The sequence below is a fragment of the Herpailurus yagouaroundi genome, unplaced genomic scaffold, assembly GCF_014898765.1.
Source record: "Herpailurus yagouaroundi ecotype Mexico unplaced genomic scaffold, PumYag 216, whole genome shotgun sequence".
NCBI classification, from domain to species: domain Eukaryota; kingdom Metazoa; phylum Chordata; class Mammalia; order Carnivora; family Felidae; genus Herpailurus; species Herpailurus yagouaroundi.
In genome coordinates, this window is record NW_024412447.1 from 7,322,877 (window position 1) to 7,338,937 (window position 16,061).

The following is a 16,061-nucleotide window of genomic DNA, read 5'->3' on the forward strand; positions in this document are numbered from 1 at the left end:
TATTATATATTTACATTATGTTAGAGAATTATATGCTGCAATATATTCTTATAATAATCTCTTTTTCCAGTTTACTTATAATTGTCATTCTCCACTGCACACCCAAAGGCAGAATTTGAGGGTAAACACTGCATAAAAGAGAGGTTAAGACTCATACATCTGAGATCTAAAGTTAAATACGGAGGTAGGATGCCCCCTACTACAAACTGCCTCTATGTAGGATGAGAGAAGATCCCATTTGCCCAAGGGTAGGAAAAAGAATAAATGATTTAAGGAGCTAAAGTAATCTGTCCTGGAAAGAAAAGACTAGTTCTAAGACTAAGACTGGATGATGGGGAAGGACAAGCCACTTTTCTTTAGTAGACAGTATATGGTTTGCTTTGTGTCCCAGGTCCCAAAGAGGAGCAGGTATGTAGTCTGAACACTCTCCCACCTGAATACTGATCTGTTCTGCCTCCTGAGCCATCGTCAGGGCCACTCCCAGTTTCTGACTGCAATCCTTGATCCTGCACCTTTTCTGAAATAGAAGAAGATTAGAGTCAATGATAAATAGTAGAGAAATAATTCCAATAGACTGCTACTCACCAGACATGATCTTTTCTGGCTCCTGATATTGACATGATACTCCTATTCTTAATCTTTTGAGCTTAGAGACATAATCTCCCTTTATCACCCAACACACTTTTCACCAATTCCTAGCAATATTGTCAACCAACATTTTGGTGGCCTCTCCAAAGTAAATCTCATGGAAATGTGAAAAGGCAAGATTAAAGGAACTCAGGTAATTCCACTTTTGAGCTTCTCACATGTTTCTTCAGATCCAGCTGCTTGATTTAATACTCACTGCCTGATTTTCAAAAGCCCCAGAGCTGGTAGGCCTCTTCTCATTTCTTTCTTTTTTTTTTTTTTTTTTAAGTTTATTTATTGAGAGAGAGAGAGCACAGAGGAGGGGCAGAAAGAGAGGGAGAGAGAAAATCCCAAACAGGCTCCATGCTCACAGCACAGAGCCCAAGTGGGGGCTCAAACCCATGAACCATGAGATCATGACCTGAGCCAAAATCAAGAGTCAGATGCTCAACTGACTGAGACACCCAGGCAACCCTCTGCTCATTTTTAAGGCTGACTGAATCCAAAGTGATTACAGGGAAGAAATATTTTTAGTTAATATTTTTAGTTTCTCAACCAGGAGAGGTTTTGCCTCCCAGAAGATACTTAACAATGTCTAGAGACAATGTTTTTGGTTGTCACGACTGAGTCCAAGGGCAGTAGCACCCTTTGGCTAGACACCAGTAAAGACCAGAGATGCTGTTAAACATCCTAAAATACATAGGACAGACTTCCACAACAAAGAATTATCTGTCCCAAAATGTCAATAGTACCAAGACTGAGAAACCTGAGTTAACCTGTCCTCATTTCTGCCACACCTGCCTTGGCTAAACTGTAGAAAACCACAGTCTTCAGGAAGGCCCCCCCGCCTGCAGGCAAGGAAGGAGACTATGAAAAATCATTATCCTGCTGCAAACCTGATAGAAAGAAGAGTCCCTCATGAATAACCTCACCCTTGCACACTTGGTCAGACATGGGACTTTCTCCCAACACAGCTTCTCCTGGAACAAAATCAGGTTTAATAAAGGGCAGATTTAGTTTTCAAGTTACCTGTATCACAACTGACCCCCAAGGGCTGCTTACCACTCCAGCTAGCTCCAGGGACAGCTCCTGGAAGTTCTTCAGCATATTAACTGGGATCCAAGCACGAGAAACTGTCTCTCCAAAAAATGTCACATGGTACTTAGACTGAAATAGAAAAATGGTTTTCATATGGCCCCTAGTCCTTCTCTTTGCTTTGGCCCTCCAACCCGAAAAGGTGGAGGAAGAACTGAGGATTCACAAGGAAAGAGGTGTTGGGCTTCATCTGATGCCATAAACCTGACCCACCCACCTCAGACTGCTGTTCTTCCATCCTGACATCAAGAATCCCAACCAAAGCATATTTATCACAATCATAAATGTCCTGGTAATGACTAAATAATTAGATACAAGTTTGTATTCTATATGTGGGTACTTGTTTCTGTGTTTGTCACTCTAGCTAAGTGTCGGTTTCTACTCATGTCTTCTGGCTATGTCTATGTTTCTAACTCTGCACATCTATTAGGATGGATTTGTTCATTATTTTGGCCCGAGCACCTACATACCCTAAGCCAGGAAAACTCACCGGCAGGGAATCAAGATGAGAAGCAAAAAGAAAATATTCCCCTAGGTCAGGATCAGATTCTACCATGCCTGGCCACCTGGAGAAGACAGATGGGTACAGGGAACAGAAGAGGAAGGGTTTACATGGTTTAGAGGAACAGAACACAAATTCACCAATACACATGTACATAAAAGAGCAATATGTTTTGCAAACAAAGGATCTTAAAAATAGACCTCCACCCTTGGTGATCTCCCCCAGTAGTCACTACCAAATGACTAAAGTGACTTCTATCAGTATACAAAGAAGCTCAGAATCTTCCAAGTAAGAGTATATATATATTTTTTCCAGTAGGCTCCATGCTTAGCATGGACCCCAATGTGGGGTATGAACTCAAGACCCTGAGATCAAGAGTCAAATGCTTGACCAACTGAGCTACCCAGGCGCCCTCTAGTAAGAGTATCTTAACCTAGGCTTTCCATCAACCCTGAGAAAAAATCTTCTGACTAGGACATCTCCAAAGAAGAAACTATCCCACCCTTCTTTGTCCTCTCTACTTTATATATCTCTCATATCTCAATGTTTTAAAAATGCCATAAAGCTACCTTCCTTTTTCTTGCCCACCCAGAGTAGAATTGTCAGATGCTTTTTTCCAGGGAGATACCACCTCCACTGTGAAACCTTTAGAAAACACGTTCTTTCAAAGCCTCCCAGCTTGGTACTTTATCTTTTCCCTCATCCCATGTTCTTTCTAAGGCAGGTACCATTTCCATTATAAATGCTTTCTATTTCTTTCCCTCTTTGCTTGAATCTACCACTCCCAAGTTCATGAAGGATGTTCTATGCCATGGTGCCCTACCAAGGATAACCATATTGCTTGGCCCAGATGATAGATCCTGGAATGTAGGAGGCATAGGCCACATCACTCTCATGCCCTATCCAGGACTCCTCAGGGATGTCACAGCGATTATACTTCAAGTCTGCCAAAAAAGAGAAGGAATGAAGGGAAGGAAAGAACCTCATCAGGTAAAAATCTAGACGAGGGCAGAAGAGAGGACAAGAGTATGCACCAGGTGGGACTAAAAGGGCACTGGGAGACAGGTATGGACAAAGAACAAAGACCCATGGAGGAAATGCAGCTATAGCTAGAATAAGAGTGCTGCCTCCATGTACGTTACAGAAAGAGATTCCAAACTTCTGCCTGACCCACATTATTTGACCCTGCTTCCATCTACATAACATCATGACAGCAATTTCTCTGAGACTCTGTTACCTCATCCTTAAAATAACTGGGCTGGGTTAGATCATCATACTCTTCCAAGTGGTTTCAAACATTTTAGAATTCTAAACCACTGGCTGTCTCTCTCACCCACTTTTCCCCATGGATCCCATATCCCTTCTTATCCACCAACCCAACACCAATAACCTAATCAGGACCAGCAGGGTCAGACTAATGCTGAAGAAGATGGAATCCACTTAGAATGTATGTTTAGATTCCAGGCCCTTCCCACAATATAACTCTTCAGGGTGTCTTCTTCTAGCCCATTATATCAGATTCATCTTGATATGACAAGGAAGATCCCTTCCTCTCTCCCAAACACTACAAGGACCCCTGGGATTATAACTACATCTATGACATATTTAATCTAAGGGATACATACAGAGAAAGAAAGGAAAGAACAATAAAAACAAACAAACAAAAAACTCTCCAGTCCATTCTACCTGTATTCTGATCACAGGACCAATTATCTGGAAGCACTGAGGGGTCAATGTTCCCACAAAGCCGCCTCCACTTCTCACAGTTTGGGGAGGAACACTGGACCCAGACGAGACACTGACCTGCAACAGAAAAAAAAAAAGTGAGACAAAAATATGCTCTTCCTTCTTCAGTCCAACTAAAATCAATATACCTTCACTAAAATCATAGAGCCTTAGGGGTCAAATAGTCTAATCCTAGATTTATAAGTGGGAAAACTAAGCTCAGAGAAGATAATCGACTTGCTGAAGATCAATCTAACACAGTGGCAGAGCTGAACTTGGATCCCAGGTCTCACATCTCAATCTTTCTCCTATACCATACTATCATCTCTCCTTCCCCCCAGGAGAAAAAGCAAGTGTTTCCCATATTGACAGTTCTTTTTTTTAATGTTTGTTTGTTTGCTTGTTTGTTTGTTTTTTTATTGAGAGTGAGCAGGGGAGGGGCAGAGAGAGAGGGAGACAGAGAATTCTAAGCAGACTCTGTGCTGCCAGCATAGAGTCCGATGCAAGGCTCAAACCCACAAACCATGAGGTCATGACCTGAGCCGAAACCAAGAATTGGATACTTAACTGTGCCACCCTCGCACCCCAATGTATTAACAGTTCTTGAAAAGGTTGGCTGGCATCTTTCTGGCTCGTGCCTCGTTCTCCACTGGCCTGTCACTACTGGAAAGTTCTTTTGAAGGGCTAACCAGCATCTTTCGTGTACAACATCCAGAGTTACTATCTGAATCTCAACTGATTTACCTGTCACCAAATCACTGCAGTGATTGGTAGCAGTCTTTGGAACCAACAGTCCTGAGATTACCCTCCTCCAAAAGACAGAGATAAGTCTATCAAGTCAATCAACTATTTACTTCAGGCCTTGATCAAAGGCCAAGCATTCCTTTTATCTATTACCTTCCAAACCATTATCCCCACCAACATCTTCTAAGTTGACCCAATTTTCCTCACAGCCTCCCCTCTCTCCATCCCAAACCTTTCCACTATGTTCTTTGGAATTCTAGACAAGAGCAACAAAAAGTCCACATATCTTCAACTTTTCTGAACATCCACCTCCTTTTTGAAACCTGGTGATGCACCGATGACACTGCCCCTGCCCAACTCCACCCCACCCACAGCTCTCTAAGTGGAGTCTGTTCCCTCTCACACACCCCAGGCCAGAGAGTGGGGTCAACATCATCCTTACTCCTCATCACCACTTCCAGACCTTTACTATCCTTCCCATAAAAACCCTCCCTCCCTTGAGATCTATGCCATGGGACTATGCCACCCTCTCATCTCCCTTGGAAAGATGCTAGCATCTGGTTCAGCCTTCTCCTCCTCCTTCCACCTCCTGCCCTCATTCCAGACAGCCACTGGTTTCATAGGAGTAACTCAAAAAGCACCCCATTCTCTGAGTTCCTTGACCTTTTCCTCTATGCCACCTCAGTAACGCACTCCACTTCAGTGGTGCACTCCCCCTCCTGCATGCCCCATCCACTCATCCTTAGGAACCATACACTCCCCTGAAGCACTGATCCAAACATTCCTCTCTGATGAAAATGCATGGGCTCCCATCTCACTTGCTCAAAGACCCTTATAGCAACTTTCACTTTACCCAGGTCACCAATCTACTGGCCTCTAACTTCCTGCCAATCTAGTGGCAACATCCTTTCTTCACTCTGTTCTTACTCAGGTTTGACTCCTTAGATTCTAGTGCAGACATCTTCAACTCTCTTGCCCTCCACTTTTCCTCCCACTCAGCTGGGCAAACACAACCCAGAATGAACACATGCTACCTTGTCTGTGCCTACATTCATAGAAACTGAGCATTGCTAAAGAAGCAGAGCATAACCATGCACATAGGTATACACCCTAGGATCATAATTAACAACACCAACCAACATGTTTCTCCACGTAGGTTCACTCTCCCGCTGTCAAGTTTTACCTTAAATGCCTGAACATAAGGGATGCCCTCCATTCCACTGAAATCATCCTTCAGAGAAGCAGCTGACTTACATTTGGGTCCTTTCAAAGTATCTCATATTTAAGGTTTTGAATTACTTTATTTTGAAAAAAAAAGTACCGGTTGAGAGTGATACATTAGTCTGAAAAGACAGCTGCCCAGCCCGGGATGCATACATGCGTGCAGCACCACAGCTGCCACTGGGGGCCACGGAGACCCGCACCTCCCAGGCTGCTCATAGGCGAGGCCTGCAACAACCGGCAGCCAACTGTGTCACTCCAGGCCTGCCTTCTTCCACGCTGCTGCCCCAACCCGAGATGGCAAGAACATCCAGCCCAAACAAATCTGTACCTTCTGCCTCAGCAACCAGAGAAAGTTGATCAAGGACCAAGACAGAAATACTATGATTCAGAGTTGGAAGCTAATGCGCTGGGCTACCCAAGAGAGCCCCCACGGACCTGACTCATGCACAGGCCTCCTGTGAGGGCGGCCACCAAGCCACCCACCAGCCCTGCCTCTGGACCAATGGACAGACAAGTGGCAGCAGGACTCTAACTGGCCAAACTGGCCCAGGTCCACTGGAAGCTTCTGTACTGGCTTCCTACCTGGTTTTCTTCTGGTCACTACATGCTGGCATCTTGTATCTTTGATACGATAAATATAAGTCTGGAAACTTTGTATACTTAAAAGCAAAACAACACTGTCCAAAACAAAACAAAACAAAACAAAAAACAGCTCCCAGTAACTGTTTTTGATGTTTATAGAAGTGATCTACCAAGACTAGAAAAAAAGAGTGGGAAAAGGGGCCAGAGACCATAAAAGTAAACACAGATCAATAAAATAAATGGTTGGTTGTGAAAAGAATGAATATTCCTGAGAAAATGAATAGGAAAAATGAATCCTAATGAGGTAGAACTAAGGATCTGTGGCTTGAGATAAAATTTCCAATAAAAGAACACACAATTCTTTAAAGTTTCCTTTCATGGGCTCCTGGGTGGCTCAGTCGGTTAAGCGTCAGACTCTTGATTTCTGCTCAGGTCATGATCTCATGGTTCATGACATTGAGCCCCACCTCCTGCTCTGCACTAATCGGAGTCTGCTTGGGATTCTCTCTCTCCCTCTCTCTCTGCCTCTCCTCTGCACTCCTGCACGTACACACACTCTCTCTCTCCCAAAATAAAGAAATAAACATAAATAAAATAAAGTTTCCCCTCAAACAACTTAGAAGAGAGGATGATGTGCTCCAGAAAACTGCTTGAGGCTCATGACGCAGTTCTATGATAATGAAAACTGATGTCACAGACAAACTATGAGTATTTCAGTTGACACCAGTTTCCTTGGGTTCTATGATCTCCCCCTTCTTCATTTCCCCGCTCCCCCCATTTTTCTGGCAGCTCCCTCCTCATTCTCCATTCCGTCTCTAAACCCTGGGGTTCCAAAGCCCAGTCACGGCCTTAGTTCCCCATGCTACACTTTTCCTGAAGCAAACTCACCCACTCCTATAGGTTTGAAACCCATCTTCATGTCTGACCACATACAGATGAATGATGCATCTAGCTTTTGTTCTGAGTTCCAGATTCCTACAGCCACTTTACTCTTTGAAATCACCATTTGGATGTGTCACAAAGAGCTCAAACCTAATGGGCCCAAACCCAAGTGCTTGATCTTATCTCACAAATTTGTTCTTTCTCTACTTTTCCTCACCCCTCTCAAGTAACTGCTCAAGCCAGAAACTGATCATCTTAACATATTCTTGCCTCTCTCTCACCTCCCCCCATATCCAATTCATTACCAAGTTCTGACAAGTTTACATACAAAACATATCTTAAAACCATCCACTTCTGTTTCCACTTTCAACATCCTCATCTAAGCCACCAAAGTATCTAATCCTAGGACTCACTTGTCTACTCTTGTCACTACATACTTCATTTTTCAATTAATCACAAAGGGAGTCTTTTAGAACATTAATTTGATGATGTCAGCCCCACTCGGAGCACCTGGGTGGTTTAGTTGGTTAAGTGTCCAGCTTCAGCTCAGGTCATGGTCTGTGAGTTTGACCCCCGCACCAGGCTTGCCGCTATCAGCACAGTGCCTGCTTTGTATCCTCTGTCCCCTCTCTCCCTGCCCCTCCCCTACTCACTCTCTCTCTCTAAAAAATGAATAAACATTAAAAAAAAAAAAACCTCATCAGTGGCTCCCAATGCACTTAAAATTCTTACTTTGTACATTAATCCGGAGCCACTTTCTTGCCTTACTTCCCCTTGGTCTCTGAACTCCAATCATACTGGCTTCCTTTCAAAACCTGGAATATGCCAAACTGCACCTTCCCTAAATTCTTTCTCCGCATCCTACTCCTCCTTCAGATTTCAGCTTAAATGTCATTTCCTTACAAGTGTGTTCCCTGACTGGCCCAATCTTGATTAGGTCTCTGTTATTTGCTGCCATGACATTCCATTCTTTTCCTTCACTTCACCCAAACTGATTGTATTTATCAGATACCGCCCCTTCTATTTCCTACTGTGGGAGGACTCATCTCTCCCTGACAACTGTAAGAAACAGGAAGAGTGGTTCATTTATAGCAAGAGGCTTACACATTCACGACAATCACAATTCGACTCAACAAGCACTGCCAAAGGAGTGGACTTTCCATCTCCCAGTGAAAAATCCAATCCTTGCCCTCATACCAAGAGGTGCAAGAGATGGAATGGCATCACCCAGGCCGCCCAACTTCCCAAATTAGACGTACATCTCTGGCTCCTTATGTTACCATGTTATTATAACACACAAAGTAGTTTATTGCCTTGGACTATCTTGTGTGATGTCTACATAGTCTTCCTAGAGTTTTCTTTCAAGTATGCACAAGCCTGTTTTTGGTGCAAGACTGTTTCCCCCCAGATTGTTAAGTGTATTTATTTTCAAAATTTTAAACTTACTAACATATTGTCTAATATATTTTATTTCTCATTTTAAGATTTCCCAATACTGGGGCAGCTGGGTGACTCAGTCAATTAAGCATCCAATTCTTGGTTTTGGCTCAGGTCATGATCTCACTGTGAGTTCGAGCTCTGTGCTGGTAGTACAGAGATTCTCTGCTTGGGATTCTCTCTCCCCCTCTCTCTCTCTCAAAATAAATAAAATTTAAAAGAAAAACACTTTAAAATTTCCCCATATTACCATGGTTATTTTCTATATTTGTTTATCACCTGAAACACTAAAATGGTAAATTCTATGAAAGAAAGGATTATCTATTTTTTTCACCACTATATTTCCAGTACCTAGCACAATGCCTGGAATAGAACATAAGGCATTAATAACTATTGTTAAAAGAATAAATAAATCTATATCCATGTTTATCTGCCCTCCATCCAATGTCAAAGGCTAAGGTGTCCTTTCTGAGTAAGAATAAACCCTCTGGCTCTCTTCTCATTCCCTTCACTCTCTCCTCCTTTATAAATAATTTTCCCTCAACTTATTCATATGCTCATGACACACAGGCCAAGTCTCTTTTTTTTTTTTTTTTTTAAAGAAAGCTTAAAGGGGTACCTGGGTAGCTCAGTCGGTTAAGTGGTTAAGCATCTGACTTTGGCTCAGGCCATGATCTCACGGTTCGTGACTTTGAGCCCCGCATCAGATTCTCGGCTGTCAGCGCAGAGCCCGCTTCGGATCCTCTGTCCCCCTTTCTCTCTGCCCCTCCCTCACTCAATCTCTCTCAAAAATAAATAAACATTAAAATATAAAATAAATTAGGGGCGCTTGGGTGGCTCAGTTGGTTAAGCATCTGACTTCAGCTCAGGTCACGATCTTGCCGTTTGTGAGTTCAAGCCCTGAATCAGGCTCTGTGCTGACACTTCAGAGATTGGAGCCTGCTTCAAATTCTGTGTCCCGTCTTTCTGACTTTTCATGACTTCCTACCTGTAATATCGTTGAGCATTTTCAAATTTTTATCCTCTTTGATGTCTCTGTAGCAGCACAAGGCTAAACACTCCCTCTTTCTTGACATTCTCTCCTCCCCTGGCATCTGTGATGCCATACTCTCCTAGATTCTACCTTTCTGAGTTTTCTCTTAGTTCTTAGTTTTCTTCCTGTGCAGCTCTTCCTCTGCTTAACCCTAAACATTATATTCCCCCTAAACATTATGTGTTTTCTATTCATTGCTCTTCTCTTTGCACTCCACACCCTCCTCTTAGAAAATTTCATCCATTCTTACTGATGCAGATTCCCAAACCTGTATTTCCAGCCCAGACCTCTTTCTTAGATGCAAAAGCTCATCACAGACCCTCTAACTTGTCCAAAGCTAATTCACTGTCTGAAAAATGTGCCCTTTCTTCTATATTCTCCATTTCAAATAATGGTTCTTTCAAGCACTTAGGTCAGAAAACAGGATCATCCTCAGATCCCACTGGTAACCATATCATACTGATCTTTCCTCCTAAAGATCTCAAGTGTGTCTCTTCCTCTTCACTGCTACTGCCTATCTTCCTTGTTTAGATCACTATTTCTGTGGGTCTAGTCATGCTCCCACTAATCCATCTCCCATGCCATGGCACAGTGAGCTTTCTAAAATACAAATCTTATCAACTTTCCCCTAAAGAGGTCAATGGTTCCTCTTTAACTTTAAAATAAAATTCAAATTCCTTAGCCTGGCATGTAAGGCCTTTTATGATCTGGCCCTTGCATGCCTATAACCTTATCTCCCCCTACAACATTCTATCCCCTGCAAGGTACCTAAAAGCTACAATCATTAGCTCTCCTCCATAACTTTGCCAATAAATATCACTCTGACCTTCATCCCCACCTCAGTTCACCCTACTAAATGATACTTCCAACACATGGCTCAAGTACTATCTTTTCTTGTTGCTTCACTATATACTAATTTGGATATAAATTTTAAAAAATAAAAAATAAAGTTAAATCAAAAAAGAAAAAAGTAGTATCTTTTCTTGGAAACTTTTTCAAGTCTACTCCCACCTTGTAGCTTTCTTTTTTGCCTTCCTCACAAGCCTATTTCCCTTCCAACAGGCATATATTAATTTATTCTACATTTACTCAGCACTTCCTAAAATGCCTGGTACACAGTAGGCATCCAACAACTATGGGCTATATGACTAAATAACTGAATAAATGAAAGCCTTCTCTTCCACAGCAGCGTATCTCTTACAAGTAGCTGTGAGAGATAAATTATTGTGTTTGCAGAATTTCCTCTAGCAACCTAACCCTTGCCTCTGTCCTCCATCTCCAATTTTCAAGCCCAGGTAGGTTTTCCAAATCATGCTGAACTCACCAAAACCACTGCCTTCTCCTTTTTGTTGGTTTCTGATCTGAGAATGATTTTGAACTGTTTTTTTCAGTTGAGCTTTCTGTCTGGGCTCACGTCCACTTTGGGTTTTCTCCATTCTCTCATCTTCTGGGAAGATAAAACAAAACACTCTATAGATAGTGAGGGCCAGTGAAATAAGGAAGAAGGATCATAATCTAATAGTTTCAAGACCTGGGTTGAAAATTTTCAGCCTGCCCACTGTCCCATTCCCTAATTTTGTGGAATAAGTACTTGAGCCAGATGTCAAAGTATATCTGACTATACTTACGGGCTCCTTTCTTTCCTTTGCTTAAGGAAAATCTATTGAATTTCTTCTCAGAAGGTGGAGGATCTGGCTGCCCTGGCTTAGGTGTCTCTATCACAGAGGTCACTCCAGCTTCATCAGTGGCTGAAATCTCTAGAATATGAGGTACCATTACCTTCTCTCTGAAAATAAGATTTTCTTTTTAATGAAAAGGCAAAAGGGAGCCATTTGTCATACCTTTGTTTGAAAAAACCCAAGGATAAAAGTCAGGAGTATAGAAAAATCCTAGGCTCTCCACAGCCTCCAGAGGCCATCTTATCCATCTATTTGCCTACTCTTCCCAGTTCAAACAGGTATCTGTCCTGAGCTGAGAGAAATCCATAGAGATACGAAAATGACTAGATAGACTTGGATCACCTGGGTGCCTGTCAGTTAAGTGTCTTAATTCACCTCAGGTCATGATCTCATGGCTTGTGGGATTGGGCCCCGCATCCAGCTCTGTGCTGACAGTTCAGAGCCTGGACCCTGCTTCAGATTCTGTGTCTCCCTCTCCCTCTGCCCCTCCCCTGCTCACGCTCTCTCTTTCTCTCTCAAAAATAAAATAAAATATAAAGAAAATGACTAGATAGATAACCATTTACCAATGCTAAATCTACCCTGTGATCAACTTGCCTCACTGGGATAAACTTACCCATCAGCATTATCATTATCAGTAGAAGAAGCAATTCCTGGTTCCTTGTCTAATTGGGTACGTCTTATGGGCTGGGCACAGGAAGTCTCTGAAAAATCAAGGCTAGATCCCATCTCTCCCAAAACAAAATACTATAAGCAGAGAAGCAATTAAAGAAAATAATGACTCCATTATTTCCAAACTGCAACCTTCCGTTAAAATGATGCCTAGAAGAGTCATCTTTGGAGTTTTGTCCGATAATAGACCTTTAAGCCTTAAAATTCTCAGGAAAAACTACAAATCTGTATCTTTTGGCAAGTCTTTCCAGATTGATCCGCCTTGCTCCAGGATAGCCAAGTAATGTCAATTTTATTTTGTGTACATAAAAGAAATCTTATGTAATGTGTTTTAGACCATTTGTTCCTCAAACTTTCTCTTGGAATAGAAGTACACCTAAGAATAGCTGAAAACATCAGACTATTCTCCTTAGCCTCAGGACATATGGCAAAATCCTCAGGGTGTACACTGTAGAGTTCTTTATTCCAAAAATCAAATCCCTGAGCATATGTTAAAACAGTATTGGAAACAAATACACAAGGGTAGATGGAAACTAAGTTCTTCAAATCTAGTAAATACAATTTATCTTTTCTAAGTAGATTGTAAACATGTGAAAGTGAATTTAAGTTACACTTAAAAAAACTATCTGAGGGGCGCCTGGGTGGCGCAGTCGGTTAAGTGTCCGACTTCAGCCAGGTCACGATCTCGCGGTCCGTGAGTTCGAGCCCCGCATCGGGCTCCGGGCTGATGGCTCGGAGCCTGGAGCCTGTTTCCGATTCTGTGTCTCCCTCTCTCTCTGCCCCACCCCCCGTTCATGCTCTGTCTCTCTCTGTCCCAAAAATAAATGAAAAACGTTGAAAAAAAATTAAAAAAAAAAAAAAACTATCTGAGACTGTATTTATATTCTGAAGTCAACGTAATCTATTTCAACTTAATCTATTTTTCTAGAAGTCTGTACCCCGTAAGGTAGTTTAGCTATAGTCCTGTTGATAGATGAAATATTTAAAAATATTTCAAAGCCATCTAATATTTCCTTACTTATAGGAAACTGGAGGGAAGGAGAAAAGCTGTCAATTTACCCTACCCCTTCAGATAACAGTTTGTCTAACTGAAACTCTTTTTCTCTCACTATAAGCCATACCCAAACACTCCTGGAGGGACTTCCGTAGCACAATCTGGACAATCTCCTCAAATTCTGCATTGGTGAGACTTAATTTTTCCTGCAGAGATAAGGGCAGAGAAGGAAAACCATTCATCTTTTCCCAGGTCTCCTCTCTGACCAGCCTTTAGATCAGCCAGTAGGTTCACAAGGCTGAGAGCATGAAGGTATTGTCCCTAAGGATTCTATAAACTCTGTCTCAGATTTCCTGGGAATAAAGGAGTCAAAGAAAAGGAAAATTTTATAAAGCCTCTGACCACATTTACTTTCACCTCCATTCCACCTCAATCCCTACCCACCTATTATTTCCAGCTAAAGGCTTTCTTCAAAACATTTTTCACCTCTTTAAGAAAATAGAACCCCCAAGAAAGGAATAAAAAAACTTAAAGTACAGGGTAAAGTTCCCCTACATGAAAAGACTGTCTAGACTGGATGTCTAGAAGAAACTGTCCCACTAGAACCCATCAATGAGACTGATACCTTTGCTTTCTTCTCTGCTTGCTTGTCTTTAGCCTTTCCTTTTTTCTCCTGGCCACTGCTTGGACCATTTTCTGTGGTTGCTTTCTCCTCCTTCTTCTCTAACCTGTCCTTTGAGGAACTGATCCCCAGGGTCTCCTCCTTGGGTGAGTTAGGGCTATAGCACATCAGGCTATGCATTTTTTGTACAGGTGGGGCGAAGGTTTTCTTTGACCCCTTCCCATGTTCTGAAAGAAATTTGATCATCAAATGGATTTATGAAACATAGAGTCTAGCACAGAAAATGTCTGCACTGCCCATTGACTGGCCATATCAGAATTACCTGGAGAGAGCTTTTAACAAAATCAGATTACTAGGCCTCTCCTTTCCCACCCCACCCCACCCCACCCCTTAAATTCTAAATAAACAGTTGGGAGTGAGGCTGAGGAACCTGTCATTTTGCAAGGCCACCTAGATTATTCAGCCAAGTTTACAAACTACTGAGTAATTAAAAGGTGACAAATATAAACATACAGAAAGCTGAATTATTCAAATGTGAAATTTTAAAAATTTGTTCATTTAACTTTAAAGAAAATTTTACAGGAAATCAGGAAGTTGAAAGAAAAAAAAAAAAACTAGTGCAATGAAAATTACACTGATCCTCCCAGGTATAAACAGTATCTCTTTCTTCTGAGCTTCCATAACATTTAATACTTCTCTGCTGGCATTTATCACATTCGAATTTGTATTATAAATATTTAAATGCCTTTTGTCTCCCTATGAGTTCATATATTTCTTGAGCTAGACTGCTTCTAAGTTGTATATATTTCACTCAAAGTTTCTAGAAAAGTAGTAACTTTAACAAAGTGTATACCAAATATATATAGACTGAGCTTCCCTTTGGTGGGAAGTGTATCTATATTACCAGGGACTGAGAAAGAAGGAAAAAATGAGGGAAATATACAAAAAAAATTAACCTCCCTTATCCTTGACTCACCTTCTTTACTCTGCAACGTTGCCATCATTTAGCTCAGAAGCTACACTTTCTTTGTGCCTCTGTTAGAAAAAAGAAATTAACTGCTGTGACTTTGATTGAACCTGATTTTAAACTTTCTTCTCTCTCTATCTTGTTGGGCTTAGGATCTTTACCTGGGACTGCTGTACTACATTTTCTGCCCTCTTGTACTTTTACCTCCTCAGCAGTGCCAATCACATGCCAGGGGATAATGAGAGTTACTGGTTTAAAGATTAGCAACATTCCTTCATGTTTTAAGTGCCTAAAGTCATGTCCAACGTAAGGTCGGCACTTGTCAGTAGTGGTAGTGATGTGTTAAAAAAAATTCACTGAGTAAATGTTGAAGATCTTATTGGCTTCATTCAGTGATTCATGAATTGGGAAGCATCTGACCTAACAGATAGAAAGAACTCTGAGGAGCTGCACAAAATGAAAGACTTTTAGGGGCACCTGGGTGGCTCAGTCGGTTAAGCATCCAACTTCGGCTCAGGTCATGATCTCGTGGTTTGTGGGTTAGAGCCCCATATTGGGCCCTGTGCTCACAGCTTAGAGCCTGGAGCCTGCTTCAGATTCTGTGTCTCCCTCTCTTTCTGCCCTTCCCCCGCTCATGCTCTGTCTCAAAAATAAACATTTAAAAAAATTTTTTTAAATGAAAGAGTTTTTACAGGCAGAAGGGAGCTGGAACAAGGAAGTTACACTAGGCAAACAAGCAAATTACCTATTGCAAGTCTACTTTCCTATAAGAGATGATAGGGGTCTATTAGGCAGATTACCTAAATAGTGCTGATCAAGTGATTCCTGATTGACTATAAACCAAAATTCTATTTCTGGGAGAGCCAAAACTGTTTAGTCTTGGTTTGGTGACATGGGCTTAACATAACCAACTGAGTTTTGGGCCTGTTTTTAATAGATGGAAGTATAAAAAGTAGTAGTAGTAGTAGTAGTAGCAGCAGCAGCAGCAGCAGTATGAACAGTCCTGAGAGTTAAAAAGTGAGAGTGTTCTTCAAAAGGATAAACTCATCTCACAAGGTTTTCCTAAATACTTAAAACACAAATAATCTGGCAATTCTCTGACCTAATTCAGAGGTCCCTATGCATAAAGAACCCCCTTTTTAACCCCCTTTTTAACATCACTATAATCTTTACTTAGATCTTCTAGTCCAATAAATTTTACAATGTGCTAGATTCTAGCAATCCCTATTCAAGGCTCAGAAATATTTGGTAACCAGCAGCCATCCCCAGAGAAGCT

General features: G+C 41.6%; 1 protein-coding gene across 10 annotated transcripts in view; it reads right to left on the reverse strand.

Moving 5' to 3' along the window:
* The window catches only part of ZCWPW1 (zinc finger CW-type and PWWP domain containing 1), a 31,745-nt gene that overhangs the window by 10,003 nt on the left and 5,681 nt on the right, over positions 1-16,061 (reverse strand). For 5 of the 10 annotated variants that reach the window (XM_040455957.1, XM_040455951.1, XM_040455955.1 and 2 more), the window contains 12 exons: positions 14,795-14,853; positions 13,822-14,045; positions 13,324-13,402; positions 12,147-12,234; positions 11,480-11,637; positions 11,176-11,298; positions 3,911-4,027; positions 3,048-3,168; positions 2,213-2,288; positions 1,690-1,794; positions 1,524-1,607; positions 434-517 (listed from right to left, as the gene is read on the reverse strand). In XM_040455957.1, coding sequence (XP_040311891.1) covers positions 434-517; positions 1,524-1,607; positions 1,690-1,794; positions 2,213-2,288; positions 3,048-3,168; positions 3,911-4,027; positions 11,176-11,298; positions 11,480-11,637; positions 12,147-12,234; positions 13,324-13,402; positions 13,822-14,045; positions 14,795-14,822 — 1,287 coding nt within the window. In that variant the 5' untranslated portion in view covers positions 14,823-14,853. The remainder of the gene's footprint in view (positions 1-433; positions 518-1,523; positions 1,608-1,689; positions 1,795-2,212; positions 2,289-3,047; positions 3,169-3,910; positions 4,028-11,175; positions 11,299-11,479; positions 11,638-12,146; positions 12,235-13,323; positions 13,403-13,821; positions 14,046-14,794; positions 14,854-16,061) is intronic. The other 5 variants (XM_040455961.1, XM_040455956.1, XM_040455958.1 and 2 more) reach the window with 4 other exon arrangements.